This window comes from Vigna unguiculata, chromosome 10 (genome assembly GCF_004118075.2).
Source record: "Vigna unguiculata cultivar IT97K-499-35 chromosome 10, ASM411807v1, whole genome shotgun sequence".
Classification (NCBI taxonomy): Eukaryota; Viridiplantae; Streptophyta; class Magnoliopsida; order Fabales; family Fabaceae; genus Vigna; species Vigna unguiculata.
The window spans coordinates 9605264-9624393 of record NC_040288.1 but is presented as its reverse complement, the minus strand read 5'-3'; the positions used below and the strand labels follow the sequence as shown (position 1 = coordinate 9624393).

The 19130-nt window shown below is 32.3% G+C and overlaps 2 protein-coding genes across 2 annotated transcripts; both read right to left on the bottom strand.

The window, feature by feature from the left end:
* Positions 1–11001: 11001 nt before the first annotated feature.
* Positions 11002–13915, bottom strand: LOC114165201. The gene is made up of 8 exons (XM_028049861.1): positions 13605–13915; positions 13303–13544; positions 12991–13232; positions 12699–12893; positions 12527–12619; positions 12341–12442; positions 11170–11526; positions 11002–11076 (listed from the first exon to the last, which is right to left on the bottom strand). The coding sequence occupies exons 1-8, from the start codon at positions 13913–13915 to the stop codon at positions 11002–11004; spliced, it is 1617 nt and encodes a 538-aa protein (XP_027905662.1).
* Positions 13916–14100: 185 nt separating this feature from the next.
* On the bottom strand, positions 14101–17713 carry LOC114165199. The gene is made up of 6 exons (XM_028049860.1): positions 17620–17713; positions 16691–17485; positions 15938–16585; positions 15454–15820; positions 14872–14977; positions 14101–14793 (listed from the first exon to the last, which is right to left on the bottom strand). Exons 1-6 carry the CDS (start codon positions 17711–17713, stop codon positions 14101–14103), a joined length of 2703 nt encoding a protein of 900 aa, XP_027905661.1.
* Positions 17714–19130: the final 1417 nt, after the last annotated feature.

Below are 19130 nucleotides of genomic sequence, written 5' to 3'. Positions count from 1 at the left end.
AGTATAGCTGATAATTAGGAACTTTGATTATGCATTGAAATCTGCAAATATTTTTCATAAAGTTAAATTTATAAAACACTACTAGAAATTTCTATATTACATGGGATTTTTCTTGCAAATTTGTTAAAAAAATTTGCAAGAAAACACTTTTTTCTGCTATTTTTTTTAAAAATTTTAATTGGCAGGTAATTCCTTCGTGGGTAATCATTTCCTACAAAATTATAAAATTTGCAAGTATTTCCTACAAAATTTGTTGCGAAAAGTGTTTTATACAAAATATTTTGCAAGAAAATTGGTAGCAATTTCTTGCAATTTTTTTTTTTCACAACAAAATTTGTAGCTATTTCCTAGGAAAAAATTTTCAAAACAAAATTGGCAGGAAATATGAGTTTTTTTAATAGTGAAATAAATAGTTTGTGTAAGGCCATTTTTTTTTTCTGTCCTAAATGTTTAACGGCCTAACCTATTCTCTTGGGCCTAAAGCCAGTCTATAGGGTGCCTAAAACCCTTTTCCAGCTCTAACCCCCTCACTTTGTCCCATTATCAGAAAACATGAACTCTTCCCTCTTCCATTGCTGAAGCAAAGAGCTCTCTTAGAGTTTCAATGAGCTCCTCCTTTCCTCAAAGCTTGTAGTGTGTTTCCCTCCAATTCTTTGGTGTTCTTGGAGCTGCGGTGCCTTCTGCTAGTGCCTGTAACCCCCTCATAGTAGCTTTTGTTAAGGTAAGGAAAGCTAAAGTTTTCGTGTTTTCTTCGTATCTGCCTATTTTTAGCTTTGTTTCGTGTTTATGATGCTTGTGTGTTGTTGTGGTTGCTTGGAATAATGGTAAATGTTGTTTGGTTTCGAATGCCTGACAATTGCACGCGTGAATAGTGGTGAGAATTGATATTCTCGCCCAAGCGAGCATATCTTGCCTAGGCAAGATTAGTAGAAGCTCGCCCAAGTTTATGCTCGAACTGTCGCTCAGGTGATGAGGCTCCGTTTTGAGCGATGAGTTATCTCGCTTAGGTGAGGAGGTCTCGCCTAAGCAAAAAATCATAGAAACCACTGTTCCACTGCTCGAGCTCAAGCCTAGGCGAAAAGGGCTTGCCTGAGCGAGAGAACCTCTCTCGCCTAAGCGAGGACTGCTAACCTGAGCGAGACTAGGACAGGTTTTGTGTTCTAGTTTTGATTTGTTCTTTGATGTGGTTGTTTGCCTGCCTGATGGAGTGTTTTACCGTAAAGGCATGAAGTATGATGCCATGTATGTTGTATGAGATTAAATGAGAATGAGATTTTGTTATGTTGAGTATGAAGTGGAAAACATGAATTGTTGGTTGGTTGGATATTGGCATGACATTGTTATGCTTGATAAATTTGTGGTTGGTTGGAGAGACATGGTTGTGGTATGAGATTTGACGTAATTCTATGAAACTCTTGGTGAGATTTCATGGTAGTGTTAGATGTGATGAACGTAATTTCATGAATCTCTTGGTGAGATTTCATGGTGGTGTCGTAGTGTATATAATTAGGTAAGGATTCAAGTAAGAAACTCTAAGGAGTCAGTTAGTCTCACATAGAGCAGACTTATGTGAGACTAACTTACTCAAGTGGTGAGAGTAGCAGGAGACCCTAGTCTTTGGCAGGATAACGACCTTAGATGTTTGAAGGCTAATCTTGTGCTTGGTATGGTGAAACTCATTGGCAATGGCTCTACAAAGCAATAGAGGCCACCACAAATGCAAGCATCCGGTGAATCTGACCGATTATATGTATCTGGATAAATTGAGTCTTAGAGTCCTGCTTGGATGAATGATGTTTACTTGCTTTTAAATTGCATGCTAAATTGTATGATAAAGATCTTTTACTCTAGCTTACCCTTTTGTTTGTGTCTGCCTTCTTGTGTGGGTTTTTCCTTTTTGCAATTATCACCAATTCCCTGGTGTGAGTAGATATGAAAACCCCTGGTGATCGCAGTAGTGATGATGGAGTTAATGCTGCAGGGTAGTGGTCATGTGTTGATGTTGAGCTCACTGTTGAGCTCATGTTTGGAGGACCTTTGTAGTTTTTTAATCCCTTGCTTATGAGCAAGCTCTTTTGGATAATTGTGAACTTTGAAATTTGGTTCTTGACATTGTGTAGTGCTTTTGTTTCCTTTTTGGTATATTTGGATGACTGTAAAATTCTTTATACTTTAAGCCTCGTGCTCTTTGGATATTATAAAGTATGTGGTGTTTTATTTAATTAGATTTATCTATTAAATGGGATGTTACGGTTTGAAACATACAAAGTAAATTATGAATGTTTTCTTTTTTGAATTTGAGTTTATAACCTCAAAACACTTAATTAAATTCGCATTTATTTTTTAATTGTTATGGAGGTCTTATAAAAACAAAACATTTTTGGATGAATTGTTTGGAGGATAGAAATCTTTGTGTATAACTATGGATTATTAGGAGATGAACTCTAAAAGATGATATTTGAGTCTTAAATGATTGTCTACCAGCAAAATTCTTTCTGATATCTAAGTTAGTAAGAACATCAAAGTGATAAAAACACTTTGTAGATGCTTTATTTAGTAGAGAATATTTCATGAGTTTTGTTCCTGTAAAAAGTTAAGTATCCTAAATCAGAGAATAAATATAGAGATTAATAATGTAACTCAAAATTAGCAATCCTTCAAGTCAGAAAATTCATGTTAATAAGTCTTGGAGCTACTTTCTTAATAATAAATTTTACATCATATATTTCTAATCCCAAAATTATAATAACTACCCAAAAATATAATAACTATAAGATATAATTTCCTTGTATTTTATTATATTTTCTAAATTATGGAAATTTGTTAATGAAATATAAATCTTCAATAGCCTGTATTTATAGATTTTTTAGACTCGTTTATAAAGAATATACAACATATTTAATTATCTTTATATATTTTGTTGCCTTTAATCCTTTTGAAGGTAACCATTTAGAAATATCTTTAGTAACATAATCAATTCGGCAATGGAATTCTTTCATAATATATCAAAATCTGAATTTCTCAGGTTGGGTACGTACGCTATATGTTCTAATTTTTCTAATGAAATTTGTTTTTTACTTTATAAATTTATGTGTTTTTTTTATCTTTTTAGTAAAATTAATCTATTTATTATATTATCATTCATTTAAATATTAATAGTATTTTACTAAAAGCAATTCAATCTTGCTTGAGTCCCAAATTAAACCTTTTGAGCCTCAAATTTATCCCTTCATTCGTACAGTTGCCAGTGGTATATTCTCATAACGTTGATTTAGTCGTTAAGATTTTATTCTAACGATGATTTTCAACCTTTAAACTATAGAAGCAACTTGCCACTAAAATTATGGTTGTTGACTTGTTAGTGAGTGGTGCCATATTTCTATATAGGTGGATGGTCAATGGTTTCACTTTCAGTAGTCGATGACTTTTATTCGTTCAGTAGTAGAAAGGTGAAGGGCTGCCAAAGTTTTCTGAAATGAAATTATTATTAGGATATGTTTTGGTATTGCATTTGCAAAACATTTTTTCATTATCATACTTTTTTTTTATATGTTCATTCATATGTCAGTTGAACTCAATGTTTTACAATTTAGTCTATTTTTTCTAAGTGACATGAGTATCAGTTTAAAATTAAGATTATTTTATGATAATCATAGACTCATAGATGATGTAACAAAATTATTGAAAAATGTATTTCCGATTATGGCATATATCTTGTGGTTCTAGAATGCCAATAACGAGCTCATGCAGCATAAAGGAGTAACCTTAAAGGTATACATGGGTAGGAATATGGGAAAGACAACTACCTTCTAATGTAGAGCTTGAAAATGCGCAATGGCGAATTTAAGAACTCAAGTTAGTGTCAGCAATTTAGTTTTCAAGTTAATAACAATTATCATCACCCAATTTAAATGTGGGTAGTGGGTACTTTTATGGTATTTAATATGAGAATTTATGATGTGAAATAGTATTAACTCAATTGATTGAGAGTATTTTACTGTTATAAAAGAATTTGGGTTTGAGTCTTGTATATGTCAATTATTTGTTAATTTAATTATTTTATTGTTTTGAGTGTATCTTTGAGATTAGAGCAGTAAGATAAAATCATAGATATAGAAAAAGAGGTTAATGAGATTTAATTAGACATTAAGGACCCAATTAAATCAATGATTCAAATTTATTTCGTTTCAATTTAATTATATTAGTTTTAGAGGTAGAAAAGGGAAGAGGACAACACAATTTCGTGTGGCTGAAAACAAGGTAGTATAAAACCCTAAAAAGTTGAGTTGTGAGAATGTTAGAGGGTTGGGAGAAGGTCTCGAGGGTGGAGATTAAAGTTGGAGCACAGAGGAACTTCAGGGAATCAAATTTTAGGATTTTAGGTTAGGGGAAGCTGAACTTGTTTCTTTTCTCTCTGAACTTGTTTCTTTTCTCTTTTGCAGTTTGATGTTTGGTTCTTGTTACTTGCTCCGATGTATGAACACGTCAAAATGTTGAATGTCTTTGTTCTTTTTTTGTTGGTTATTTTGTGACTTTCGAGTGTGTGAACCTGTAAGTTGACCGGTGGTTTCTTCTTGAACCTATGTATGGACATGCATTATAGGTTTTGATTTCTTTTTTTTTTATGTGTGCATGATTTTTTTTATTCGTTGGCTTGGTATAGCAATTGTTGGGTTGATTTGGTGTAGTAAGTGATACAACTATGAAGGTTTGGAGTGGGTCTTTCCACGTCAATCGATCGCCAGTGTTAGAGTGTGTATGTTAGGTGCAGTTTCGATTAAAAACCCTATTTATCAGAGTTTTGTGTGGGTGGGATGGAATCACTTGGTGAGCAACCTTTGTACTTTTTATTCTTTGGTTAAAACCTAATAACCTTGGTTAGGAGCATGATGCAGGGTCGACCTTTGGTTAGTTATTCACACTCATTGCACATCAAAATTGTTATCACAATTTAAGCAAGGAAGAGTGCATTCATTAGGTGGGGACGTACGTATTGTTGGTATTGCAGGGGTGCGTTTATTGCAAATCAAATGCATAACCAAATGTTTTCGAAAATGGGTTACGTTTTGGTTAGTTTTCAGTGCAGCTCTTTTGCTTCAAACTTAGTTTAATTCCATGGTAGATTATTTGATCAAGGGGCCCACTATTGAAAACAAAGGAAACACATTTATGGGTATGGGGCTGTTTTGTCTCTTCCATTATCACTTTTAGATTCCTTTCTTTTATAATTGTGTGGTTGCAGTACACGTAAGTGAATGGGTTTGAGCCTAGAATTTATGACATCTTTGTATCTAATGGGATCATGAAAGTGAGAAAGGGTTTAGTTAGTTTTGGATTCTTCCTTGTTCATTTTAAGGGAGGGATATAATATATTATATATCTATATCTTAAGCTATATTAGGTGTGGAATGTTTGATACGCGTATATATCTATATATATATATATATATATATATATATATATATATATATATATATATATATATAATGATAATATAATATTATATAAAGGATTCAATATAAGGTTTAAGATTAGATGGCAGTGGGGTATATTATATATTAACCATCCGTGAAAACCTAAGAAATAGAAGATGCAATTATTTAAATCTAATTTCATTCTCAATTTTATATCAAGATAATATAATATTTATCTTGTATAGGAATTTGGGAATTTTAGTATACATTCTTAGAAAACTTTGGGTTGGTGTCCTAAAGTATAAGTGGTAATGAATTTGGCTACTGTAATTGGCTGGAATGTAAATAAATATATGTATTTATTATTAGAAATATTAAATAATATTATATGATGAAGGTGTGACCACCACCAACACCACCTTAGAAGCTCCCTCAAGAAGGATCACTAGAAGCATGTCTAGAGGGGAGTCTTCTATTCCATCATCTTTATTTTTGTTTTGCACTTCTTTAGTTTGAATTCCCTAAGTTGGTTTAGAGTTGACTTATTTTGGTTGACTTGTTGACTTTGACCCAAGTTGACCTTTTGACCCAAGTTGACCTTTTGACCAAGATTAGATTAACTTAAACCAACATGCTAATCCTTGTTTGTCTTGTTTTTGTAGGTAATTAAGAAGAAGTAGAGCATGGCTAGGTGGCACATGATGATTGGAGCACTTGGATGATGTGGAAGAGAGAGGAAAGCAAAAAGCATAAAGCAAAAGCAAAAGTAAACATGTACCTTGTCTCCTTTTGCTTTTTTGGTTTATTCCTTTGAAGGCTACTTGGTCTCCTTCCTCTTTTGGCCTAGAATCCTCATGGGAATGCATCCACCAATCATATGCACTCACTTGGCCGAGACTTCTCATGCTTTAAAGTTTCTAGGGTTTGCTTGTTAGTTCATTCCATGTTTGTGTATTTGCTAAAGGACCCCTATGAACTCCTATTTAATGGGTGCTCCTTGTCTTGTAAAAGGGTTGATCATTTTGTTGCTAAAGTATTGTGTTTCAACCATTCATTTTCTGTGAGCTCTCCTTCCTAGAAGTGAACTCACCTTTGCCTTATCTTGCTTGCAAGTGGCGGCACCATCACTCATCTCTAGGGCTTGGTTGGCTTAGATCCCCCCTATGAGTGGCGTGCTTTTTCCATACTCCATCTTCTATGCTTTCCATTTTTAATATTTCGTCTTTCATTTATTCGTTAGTGTTGTTGAATCCGTGTGTGTGTGTTACTTGAATCCAACTCTCTTCTTCCTTTCATGAGCTTGAGAAATGAACCTTCACATCTAGATAGCTTGGTATCTTAATGACCAGTGGGAATTTTCTTAAAGCTTTCTTTAACAACTTCACCATATTCATAACTCTAAAAGAAAACAAGATAATCCTTCATCATTATATTTTAATTTATCAAAGTTTGAGATAAAAGTAGAGACATTAAAATAAATGTCGTGGTTTTGGATGTTAATAGTAGGGTTTAATGTAATTGTGGAGTGATTTTTTGAATAATGTTGAAATATTTTGTTTGCATGATTTAAAATTGGTGAGAACACATGAGTATATACGATGGTTGTATATGATGGGTGATAGTAAAATTTTGAGTCTTGTTGAGATGTGTAGACATGAAAATTGGTGATCTAAATTTGTGCATGTGATGTGTGATATGGGAAAACCTGAGACGTAACACAAAAAAATTAGTAGTTGTCATGATACTGGTGTGGCGCCTGGCGGTGTAGGTGGACCCGTTAGGCGATAGGCCACAAAGAGAACTCTGGAACAAAACTTGAGAGTTGGCACCTAGTGATGTAAGGGGTCCCATCAAGCGTTCCGCCAGGTGTTTGGCAGCACCAAGCGTTCTGCCAGGTGGCCTGGAGCGCGCCTAGCAACACGGTGTATGGCGTCAAGCGGTTCAAGGGCTGAATATGACTGCAAGGAGAATTCTACACGACTTTGGATGGAGGTCTTGATGCAATGCTTTGCTGGGGGGCCATTTATGAGTGCAACTTGTATTGGGTTAACATGTGGCCACTCGAGGTTGTAGCCTGGTGGTTTTGGAAGTCCCGTAGAGTGTGTGAGATTGTGGTTCGTACAGATGGGTTTTGAAAGATTGCCCTCCTCTATGTTATCCGACAAGTTTGGTAGTCTTGGGACAAATATGGACTGCGATTCGTATTGGGGAACTCCACTTATTGTTGTGGATTGTGGTCATGACAAGATTATTCCCGCGTGTGGACTATAGGTGGTAGCCTGTAGTCGGAAGGGTGAGTAGACACTCGTGGCAGCAAGCATCGATCAATATAATCATCAAAGAGTATAGAATCAAGAGGCGTCCAGAGGAAGATATGAATGTTTGGGTCTTAGGTTTGAGTGTAGCAGAAGTGTTAGGGGTTTTTAATTGTTATTATAATGTACCTTGTAATGCGTTTTTTATTTTGAGCTCACTCTATCTATGTGTGTTTGGCGATGATCATGTAACTCGTTACATGGGAGCAAATGTTGATGCAAGTGAGCACGTAGATTCTTAGAGCCGGAGTGGGGTCAACATGGGAATTTTTACATGGAATTATTTTATGCATTATTTTTGTAATCAGTTACTATAAATTGTTTTACATTTGTAAGCATTGAACGTATTTATGGATTTTATCTTTTAGTGCTTTTAATAAAGTTTGAAAATTTCCCGCATTTTGGAAAGAACTTTGATTACTTAATGCATTTTATTTTAACTTCATTTTATTTTATTTAAAGTAGTAATATCCGACCAGGATGTTACATTCTCAATAAAAAATGTACCATACAATTATGAAGGACTTCGTTTATGGCACTAGGTCACTAGTTAAAATTCAATTCTGTATAAAGTTGATTCTTTTAGTCTATAAATATTCTAGAGAGCTTATTACAAAGAGGTTAATTAATAATAGGCTTGAAAAGTAGAAAACTCTCTTTAATAAATAAGTAAATAAAAAATAATTTTAAATAAAATAAATAAATGAAATATTGGTTATTGAAAAATAACTAATAAATATTTTTAGAATTTTAAAAAATTTAAAATTTATTTAAAATATTTTTTGACGATTTTTAATTATTAAAATATTATATATTTTGTAGCGGTTTTTAACCATTAAAAGATTATATACTTTGTGGCAATTTTTAACCGTCAAAATGTAATCTATTTTTTGACGATTTTTGATTGTCAAAATATGATAAAATATCATAAAATACAAGTAAATTTTGTAACGATTTTTAATCGCTGGTATTTTTTTTTCTTTTTTGACAGCAATACTAGTGGTTAAATTTTTTTTGTCACAAACTATTTTTCACATATGTAATTCTGATGGTTTTTTAAACCGTTCGAAATTTCTTTTGTGACGGCTTTTAACCGCTAAAACTTGTCATTTTAATTGTCACAAATGTCTATTTTACTTGTTGTGTCAGTTCAGAATTCAGGTCTCTAGAGACCAAATTTTGACTAGGAATTAAAAAAAATGCAAAATGGCTACCTGTAATTCAGGTCCCTAGGGACCAAATTCCCAATGTCAAACGCAAACTGTGTTATTTGTGTACAATGTGTTATGTGGGTCAAATTAAAGGGAAATTGTGTTGTGTGGGTAAAAAAATCGGATTGAATTGAAGGGGCCGGAAAGTAAAGGGAGGAGAAAAAAATTAATAAAAGAAAAAGTTTATTTGATTTGAGAGAAAATAAAAGGATTTGACTGAAAAATATAGGATTAAGTATGTTTTACATTATAAAATTATACATTGGAATTCGTTTCTATGTGAATGTTCGTATAAAAAAATTGATAAAAGACAAACTTTATTTGAATTGAGAGAACAAAAAAGGATTTGACTGAAAAATATAGGATTAAGTATGCGTTACTTTATAAAATTATATGTGAAATTTGAATTCGTTTCTATGTCAAAATTCATATAAAATTTGTTTTTATATTTTAGTAATATAGGAAATTCATCTTTCAAAGAAAACAACGATAATTTTTAGTTATCATGTCTAACGACCATGCTGATTGGACTAACATGTTAGAACACATGGCTATCACATGGCTACCACACGTAATTTCAACTTCCATGCATCGCTAAAGTATACAAACAAATTATATTGAACTTTGAGGAGGAACAAATTATAATATCACATGTAATTACAAGAACTGAAATTATACTTAGTAGAAATAATTGTGTGAACTATTTATTATTTTAAAATTTAATTTAATTTAATTTTATAGTAATTTAAATTTAGTTCTAAATTGAAACACTTAACCCAAATTTAAATTACTACATTATTTATTATTTTGTAATAGAAGGGTGATTAGATGACAAATATTTATATCGTCTTTGGATTCATGTTAATTAACTTTTATTTACAGTTTTATCATAAATTATCTAATAAATACTTTAATGATATGATTTTACTTTGATATATATTATATTTATTTTAATCTAAACTAATAGAAAATTAGTGAATTTATCACATAATTTTTGTAATATATTAATTATATATAATAAAATATTAATTTATAATAATTTTTTTTAAAATTTACAAAATACTTAAGATTTCAATAAATACTTGTATTAATTTTAGAAAAATGTTGAAATTTCAATGTTATGATTTAACACTTAAATAACATAATTAGTTTAAAAAACTAAATATGTTTTTAGTTTTTGTATTTTACATACAAAATTGAAATTTGTCCGTCTCCCTCCAAGTTAATATAAAATTGATCCCTGTACTTTTAATAATACATAAAATATGCCTTTTCAAAGCCAAAAGAAACAACTACTTTTTAATTACATGTGTCATGTTCAGAATGTACACCTACAAAATACAAATGTATCTATCCAAATAGATTAATGCCTTATAGTTGTCCTACGTGATTTCATGTTTTGAAATTGTTGAATGATATTGTCAATTTTGTTGAACACATCTTTTTTAAATATAGAGTGGGTTAACATTGTCACTACAAAAAATGATGTAAGTTACGGCGGTTTTTTTTGTTAAATACGACATTTTGAACCGCCATAATTTACGCTAGTGGCGGTTCCAAAAATCGCCGTACATGTTGTCGCCACAAAGTAAATTGTGGCGGTTTGTACTGAACCGCCGTAACAACCGCCATGTGATGCATTGTATAAAATGACGTTTTGTAGACATAAATAACGGCATTTAAAACTACCGCAATTTGCTCATTGAAAGCACAGTCTCAATGTAAATTGTGGTGCCTTAAAATGCCATTATTTCATTATATTTTGATATTTTCAACTATCATGATTTGAAAATAATATATTATTTATAATTATTGACATACATTTATGATTTCATAATATAATAAGCCTATTCAATAATAAATACAAAACTATAAACTTATAAAAGTACACAAAAAAATAGTCAAAATTAATTTTATAGATGATTTTAGATAACAAAGTATTTTCATCATTTGATCACAATTACTTATCCATGTCAATATCCAAAAAAAAAAAAAGACAATACATGTCAATATCCAAAATAAAGACAATACACATATCAAGACATTATCAACATCAAAATATCAATTTGTCTTGCTTGCTCCACTTGATCCTACGTTGTCATTTGCAGATGGCACACCGCTTCCATTATCTGGTACCTGCAGTAAATAAAACATATAAGTAATGTTTTACTGAAATAACTTAAGAAAGAAATAAAACAACTTTAAGTCATTTACTTAAGTAAATTATACCTCATTAACTGAAGGACGTGGCAAACTTGCAGCAATAGAAGCTAGGTATTCTGGAACATCTTCTTTAGAAGCAATGTAGGCAAGTAATGCTTGCATTTGGATTTTCATAGTTTCAAGCTCATATTCTATCCTCACAAACTTGTCATTTGTATTTGGAGAAGTTCCACTAGATGAAGCAAAATTCATACCACTTAATCTTGTAGTAGACTTTTTAAAAGCAAGGGTAGGACAAGCTCCATGTGAGAGTCCTCTAACTCGACCTGCATGCTCTTTTCCAAATATAATACCAATCGGATCATATGGAGATATATCTGATGCAGTTTCTGAATTTTGCATCATCAAATCATCAATTTTTTCCTACAAAAAATGGAATTGTAGTTTAGGCTAGTTTTAACATTAAGGTAAGTTTATTGGTATGTTGCAGATTAGTACTTAGTATTGGGGACTTTTTACAAACAGAAATTTAACAATACAATGATATATAATATAACAACTTACAAATAGAAACTTCGCATGACATGATCAAATTATTTGGCTTAAAGTAGGATATATTTTATCTTTCTATAAGGCTACAATTACATTACATGTTTAGTTTATCTATGCATCAATATTGACCTCATGGACTCCATTAAACTATTTGTTATGTAATTATTTCTCTGTTTTAATAATACTCTAGTTGATATGTCCTACTCTATAAATTGCAATCTTTTAGGATAGGGAACACGACTTAACCGAGCCAATATTATGGCTATCAAATGTAAATCAATCTAATTTAGTCATGTATTGCAGGAAAACCAAAAATAAGATAGAGAAACCATGAAGTAATCGAAGATAGCTATACTTTGATGGAAATGTTTAATGCATCTTTCAATACAAATGTTATGACTCATAATCCAAACAATGGCAATAGTGTGTACAAAAGAGTTTATATGCCCCTTATTTCAGCACTAACTATAATGGCTTTCATCGCCTCATTTGGTGTGTGACAGTTTTCAATTTTTCTCCGTATATTACTGACCATGGTTACAACAAATAACTCAGTAGCTTACTAAGCAAAGCTAATAAATAATAACTTCCCTATAGTATTCATACCCATTGTGCTCAGATTTTATTATAATAAATAATAAAATAAAAACACATGATGTTGAGAAATAAGAAGGAATAAAGTTACCCCAATCTCCATGGCCTCATCATTCACATAGGTGCCATTTTTTCTCTTATGTGTTATTTTCCACATTTCAGCTCGCCCAATATTCTTACCAGTCTCATTTTTCTATATGTTAAAAAAACATATTGTAAGTAAAAAAATTAGAATATATTATAACTGAGAACAACATATATATCAGTAAAAAGATACCAAATTATCCCTTCTTCTTGACAAAGACATAGCACCACCAGTGTGAGGAATTGTTTGTCTTTTCCTTATATCTTTGTTTCTATTACACATATTCTACAAAATGAAAAGGAAATAAATTTTTGCAAATTTAAACTCAAACTTATTGAAAACATTATAATTAATCAGTTTGTACCATTGTGGAAGGCTTGAGACGATAATCAACAAAAATAGCCCATTGATCCATGTTATGACCTTCTGGCACATTCTTGATGAGGTCATTTCTACTAAGAAGTGGATCATAAAATTCATTCCAAAGCTTACATCTGTACTCCCTCCATAGTTTTCCAATTCTACACATGACATCTCTTTTTGCCAATTCTTCATTTACCTTGAAACAAAATTGAGCCTTGAAATAATACAAAAGTTAGTCCACACTTTTCTATAAATAAATTAATATAGAGATGTCAACATGTAGGTCAATTTACCTTTAATGTACTCTCCCACACTTTATCTTTGTAAGTATTTGGCATAGTTGTCCATCTTTCAAAACTTATAGGAAAGAAAATGTGATTTTGAGCTAGTTGGCCACAAACTCCAGCAAGTAAGGCAGATGCTTCTCCAATTGGTTGATATTTATCGTCATAGTTCACCAACACACGTAATCCATTAGGCAAGTTATGAATATCTTTAACCTTGAGCTTGAGCTTTTGTGTACCTCCATCCTCGTCTAAAAAAAATTAAATCCATGAATTAGAAATGAAAAGGAAACTACAATATTAAAATTACATATTCTTTACCTATAACATCAACAGCCCAATAGTGGTTTGACTGTCTTCCTCGTTTTGGTCCCACTCTTTCCTCTTCAGATTCATTAGTGGGTTGAACAGATTGAGAATTTGGTTCTACATGTTGAGATGTTGATTGTGCAGATTCAGATGTTGGTTGTGTAGATTTTGAAGTTGCATGTGCAGATTCTGAAGTTTGTTGTATTGGTTCAGAAGTTGGATGTGTAGGTTCAGTTGGTTGAGTATATTGAGTTCTTAGTTGTGTAGGTAGCTTTCTTGGTTGTCCAGGTTGCTGTCTTGGTTGTCTAGGTTACTTTCTTGGCTGTCCAAATTGAGTTAGTGGTAGTGAAGCTTGAGAAGTTGGTTGTGCATGTTGCTTTCTTGGTTCTGCAGTTTCAGAATTTGGCTGCGTAGGTTGAGAAGTTACTTGTGCAGGTTGTTGTCTTGGTTGTGCAGGTTGTTGTCTTGACTGTGCAAGTTGTTGTCTTGGCTGTGCAGGTTGTTGTCTTGGCTGCTCATGGGTAGCTTGTAACACAGAATGTTGTGAACTAGATGTAATATGTTGATCTTTGGAGGTTCCAAGAACTGACTTAAGCAAGTTCTTAATCCTTTTTGGTCTAGGCATATCTGCAAATAAAAATGAAACAAGCTTCATGTTATGAAAACTCCAAGTAAAACATCAAACAAATGCTTTTAGAAAAAATGGTTAAATATGAGATCAAATGCCATTTGAAATTATATTTCACTGTTCTACCTTGTAGAGACAAGTCGAAAATGATGCTGAAGTATTCAAACTATTTCCATTATATATTACTCTGACATTGAATCATTTTCATCAAGTTCATTATTATTGTTGTCCCCATTTAATAATTCATCATCTTCATCATCCCTAAATAGTGCCAATTGTTCAGAATCAGTGAAAAAATTATTTAAGTCTTGTTGCGGACACGCTTCAACTTCACACACATCAATATCTCTTTCTCCCATATCATAAACGTCTCTTGGTTTCAAATGGACAGCAATTGTCCAATCCTTATTCACCTCATCGTTGACATAGTACACTATTTCAGCTTGTGAAGCTTCAATGTAGGGATCATTCTCCTCACGGTCTCCAATGTGTATTAATCGTGAAAAATTAATACAATTGAAACCCCATGGATCCTTTTTAAACCCCCTATCTTTTGTGGTGTCAGCCCACTTGCACTTGAATAAAGTCACTTTAAAATGACCATAGTAATTTAACTCAATTATATCTTCTAATTTTCCATAATAGGCCAAATCCGCTTGCCTAATGTTATCGTCTGCACTGCTTGCAACACATGATGTCGAAGAAGTTAAGAAAACTCCACTATTTTGGGTTTTCTTTCCTTTTTCTCGGCTTTCAGTTCTAAATTTGAATCCATTTACATTGAAGGCAGTAAATCTTCTAGCATGTGGTGTTGGACCTTGAGCTAGATATTTGAGATCATCTGACACTGAACTTGAAATATCTGGGTTTTGAATCTAAAAAAATAATTATCAAATATGTCAACATATTTTCAAAGCATTAATTTAAAATTTTCAAAATCATATATTTCATACCCTTTGAGGAAACCAGTTTATGAAATCCTTATTAACAATCTTTTCTAAGTCTGTATTTGAAATTCTTCGCCCTCTAGACCGCCTTCGTAAATGATCTTTAAATTCCCTAACATAGCATGTCAACATGTTAATAATAATATCATATAAAAAAACACATTGTCCCAATAATTAGAGGTATGGTTTATGTTAATACTCACTCAATATAAGGCTTAACTTCAGGGCAATTAAATAACACATATCGATGTGCCTGAGTTTTTTCAATGGTTGATAGCTCAAAAGTTGAAAAGGCACTTACTACTCGACCAATTGGTGGAAATAGGGTACTTAATTGAGGAAAATCTGTATTACAATAATCATCCACACGTGAAGGTCTATTAATTCTTGTCTCCATCCCTTCCATATAGTGAGAGCAAAAAGTTAAAACCTCTTCAGCTAGATATCCTTCAGCAATAGAACCTTCGGGTTGTGCCTTGTTTCAAACATAGGATTTTAAGTGTCCCAAATACCTATAAAATGATATCACAATTAGGATAAACAAGCTTTACACTTAAAAAAATAGAAAGGTGTGCTAGCCACAATTACCTTTCAATGGGATACATCCAACGATAATGGACCGGACCTCCAAGTTTTGCCTCACCAGCTAGGTGACAAGTTAAATGAACCATGATTGTAAAAAAAGTAGGAGGGAATAACATTTCCAAGTGGCAAAGAGTTTGAATCATGCGAGACTCAAGCTTATCAAGATCTAATTGACTTAAAGATTTACCACATAATTGTCGAAAAAAGGAACATAGCTCTACTATCACTGCAGTCACATTGTTTGGTAAAACATTACGTATCGCAATAGGTAGTAATTGTTCCATAAGAATATCACAATCATGACCTTTTAGGCCAAAGATCTTTCCATTTTTCATGTCAATACACCTTGAAATGTTACTTGAGTATCCATCTGGCGTTTTAACATTTTTCAATGTTTGCAAAAATGTTTTTTTCTTTTCTTTTGACAATGAAAACAAAGCTGGCCTAAATCTTCCTTTATCATCTGCCCAAAGTTCTTTCCTTATACCCATTTCTTTAAGAACCTTTCGAGCTTTAATATTATCTTTTGATTTCTTAGGATCATTAAGTAAAGTGTACAAAACATTGTCACATACATTCTTCTCAATATGCATGACATCTAGACAATGGCGTAACAAATTGGTCTCCCAATAAGGAAGGTCAAAAAATATACTTCTCTTTCTCCATTGATCTGGTCCAATAGCATCAATATTGTTTCCTCGAGCCCTCTTACTTGCATTTGTAGTTTCTAATGGTTTCCCAAATGTAACATTCACACCCTCAACTTGTTTAAATATGTCTGACCCTGACAAAGAACTTGGTGCATCCCTTAATTCAGTACTTCCATTGAAAAGAGTTTGACTCAACCTAAATCTATGGTCTTTTGGTAAAAATCGACGGTGCCCCATAAAACTGAATTTGCCTCTGTACAACCAACATGAGTCTGTATCAAAGTTACAAGTAGGGCAAGCAAGACTAGTGTGTGTGTTCCATCCAGATAAATTTTCTAGTCCAGGGAAGTCACTAATTGTCCACATCAAAGCCGCTCGTAGTGTAAACATTTCTTTTTTCGAATAGTCAAATGTTTGCACTCCATCATACCATAACTCCTTCAATTCTTTGATTAATGGTTCTAAGTAGACATCAATGTCATTCCCTGCCATTTGTTTACCAGGAATTATCATAGAGAGGATAAAGGAGGTCTGCTTCATACACTCCCAAGGAGGGCGATTGTATGGTATGAGGACCACTGGTCATATACTGTGACTTGTACTCATGTTCCCAAAAGGATTGAAACCATCAGTAGCTAATCCTAATCGTACATTCCGAGGATCATTTACAAATTCTGGATGCAATAAATCAAATGTTTTCCAAGCCTCAGAATCTCTAGGATGCCTCATTAATCCGTCTTGGTTATTTCCGGATGCATGCCATGTCATTGAATTAGCTGTCTTAGAACACATAAACAATCTTTGCAATCTCGACTTTAATGGAAAGTAACGCAAGATCTTTGCATATTGCTTCTTATTTTTATCTTTCCACTTAGACGTCTTGCACCTTTTACATTCTTCTAAGCCTTCATTCTCTTCACCCCAATATAGCATGCAATCTTTTGGGCAAGCTGGTATTTTGACATAATTAAGACCAAGTTTGGTAATAACATTCTTAGCCTCATACAAGGAGTTAGGAAACTTAGCATGTTCAAATGCATCCTTTAGCAAGTCTAGAATCATTGTCATTGCCTTGTCACTCATTCTACACATGCACTTAATATGATACAACTTTAGCATGAATGATAGTTTCGAATACTTTGTACAACTTTCATATAATGGTTGGTTATTGTCCTTCAAAAGAGCATCAATGTTTGTATTTCCTTCATCACGCACCATATTATTTTGCACATCATCATCTTCAATAGCCTCGTCAAAATCATTAACATCATGCCCCACAAACCTAAAGGCATCATTCAACATATCTTCCATTGGATTTCGAGATTCTAAAATATCTTCAACCACATTTGCACTTGTAGCAGCCAAAGGTTCGCTTACACTTGATCCTTCACCATGAAAATACCATTTTTTGTAGTTTTCAGGAAAAGCTCTACATATTAAGTGTTCTCAACAACATCCCTAGTTTGCCATTTTTTAAAACCACACTTTGAACATGGACACTTGATGACAAGACCATTACCATGTTCAAAAGCAAAATCCAAAAAGACGTTCAATCCTTTTGCATATTCAATGGTGTTTCGTGGTTTAGAAATCCATGATTTATCTATTGGCATGACTACACAAAAAAATACAAAAACAAAATTTAATTATATAACAAATACTGATTGAAGGCCAATAAGAGAGAGAGAGAGAGATAGAAATTTTGAGTGTGCTGACTATCTAATTATATTACTAATTATTTTGAAAAAAAATATTTTAATCCAAAACACGAAGAACATAAGAATATTTAACTAATAGAGTAAGATAGAGAGTGATAAATTACCTGGATAACTATCTTTGATCCAATAAATGGTTTAATATTATGAGATTAAGCCTATAAAAGAGAAGTAAATTATACATATTAATAATAAAAAATTATTGCAATAATAAAAAACAAAAGTTAAATGAAAAAATAAGGATGCACTAAGTTTTTGTATGTTTATTCAACTTCATTTTTCTCCTTTTGGCAGTTAGATGAAATTATTAGATTAAATTAATTTGTAGTTAGCTTTAGGAAGAATCTGTGAAATAATTTTGTGCCTGTCAATTAGTATCAATCACTTTCGAAAGCAAAAAATAATGAGTCCCCTCCCCTTTGCCATTCCATGTCAAACAATTCAATAAATTAGTACAGATTTAACGCATGGTATTAAAAAAAACATTACATTTAATTATCTTGTAAATGAAATCGAGAAAATCGTAATTAAAAGCAAATTTATAGAGATTCAAAGTTATGAACTAGGAAAGAAATTACTGACAATGGGTTGAGTTTGTGTCTTCTGTTGTTGCATCTGTTGATATTTTAGAATAGTCCAATCAAATAAATAGTCAGAATCGTATCCTGGTAAAGAAGATTTTATAACATTAGCAGAGAACACAGATATTCCACCACAATGTACGACACATAACATACACCGATAGTGTAATTAATAAGTAGACAATGTAAAGAACATACGTAATCTTGAATATGACCTTCTGGAATATGCTCTGTTAGTATTGTGTTAAAAGTGGTGCTAACCGCATTGCCTAGACCAACAAATGTTAATTTGGTTTGAAACAAAGTTTAGAACTAAGATAAAAGGAGAGTTCCTTGCCATTAAGGCAGAAGGGATAACAAGGAGAGTATGATTATTAAAATTAATATATCGCTCAACTTTAAACCAACAAAATTAATAAAGAAATGCTAAAAAAAATTAATGATAAGTACACATTACTACTTCATGAATCAACTTAATTATCTTAAGTTTTTTCAAGGCCCAAACCCACAATTTGTTTTATTTATAGTCCTTAATCTTACACAACATCTAAATTTTTATTTAAATTATGTATTGGAACATACTTTTAGTTATTTTAGTTTATCCATTCTTCTCTCTTGGCTTTTGGGAAGAGGAAAAACAAACTCTACAAAGACAACGGAGGAAAGTTTTTATTATTATTTTTTCTTTTTGTAGTGAATATTTTAACTTCATTATTTGTTTCTTTTAATACGTG

Excerpts from the sequence above, each read along its gene's own strand:
- LOC114165201 (XM_028049861.1), bottom strand. The coding sequence starts at position 13,915 with ATGCCTAGACCAAAAAGGATTAAGAACTTGCTTAAGTCAGTTCTTGGA. Across the intron at positions 13,545-13,604 it reads CAATTTGGACAGCCAAGAAA|AACTCAATATACTCAACCAA; the intron begins GTAACCTAGACA and ends TACACAACTAAG. Across the intron at positions 12,620-12,698 it reads GTCTCAAGCCTTCCACAATG|AATATGTGTAATAGAAACAA; the intron begins GTACAAACTGAT and ends TTCATTTTGTAG.
- LOC114165199 (XM_028049860.1), bottom strand. The coding sequence starts at position 17,713 with ATGCCAATAGATAAATCATGGATTTCTAAACCACGAAACACCATTGAA. Across the intron at positions 17,486-17,619 it reads GGATTTTGCTTTTGAACATG|GATCAAGTGTAAGCGAACCT; the intron begins GTAATGGTCTTG and ends TTCATGGTGAAG. Across the intron at positions 15,821-15,937 it reads AAAGGTTCTTAAAGAAATGG|ATGGATACTCAAGTAACATT; the intron begins GTATAAGGAAAG and ends TTAAAACGCCAG.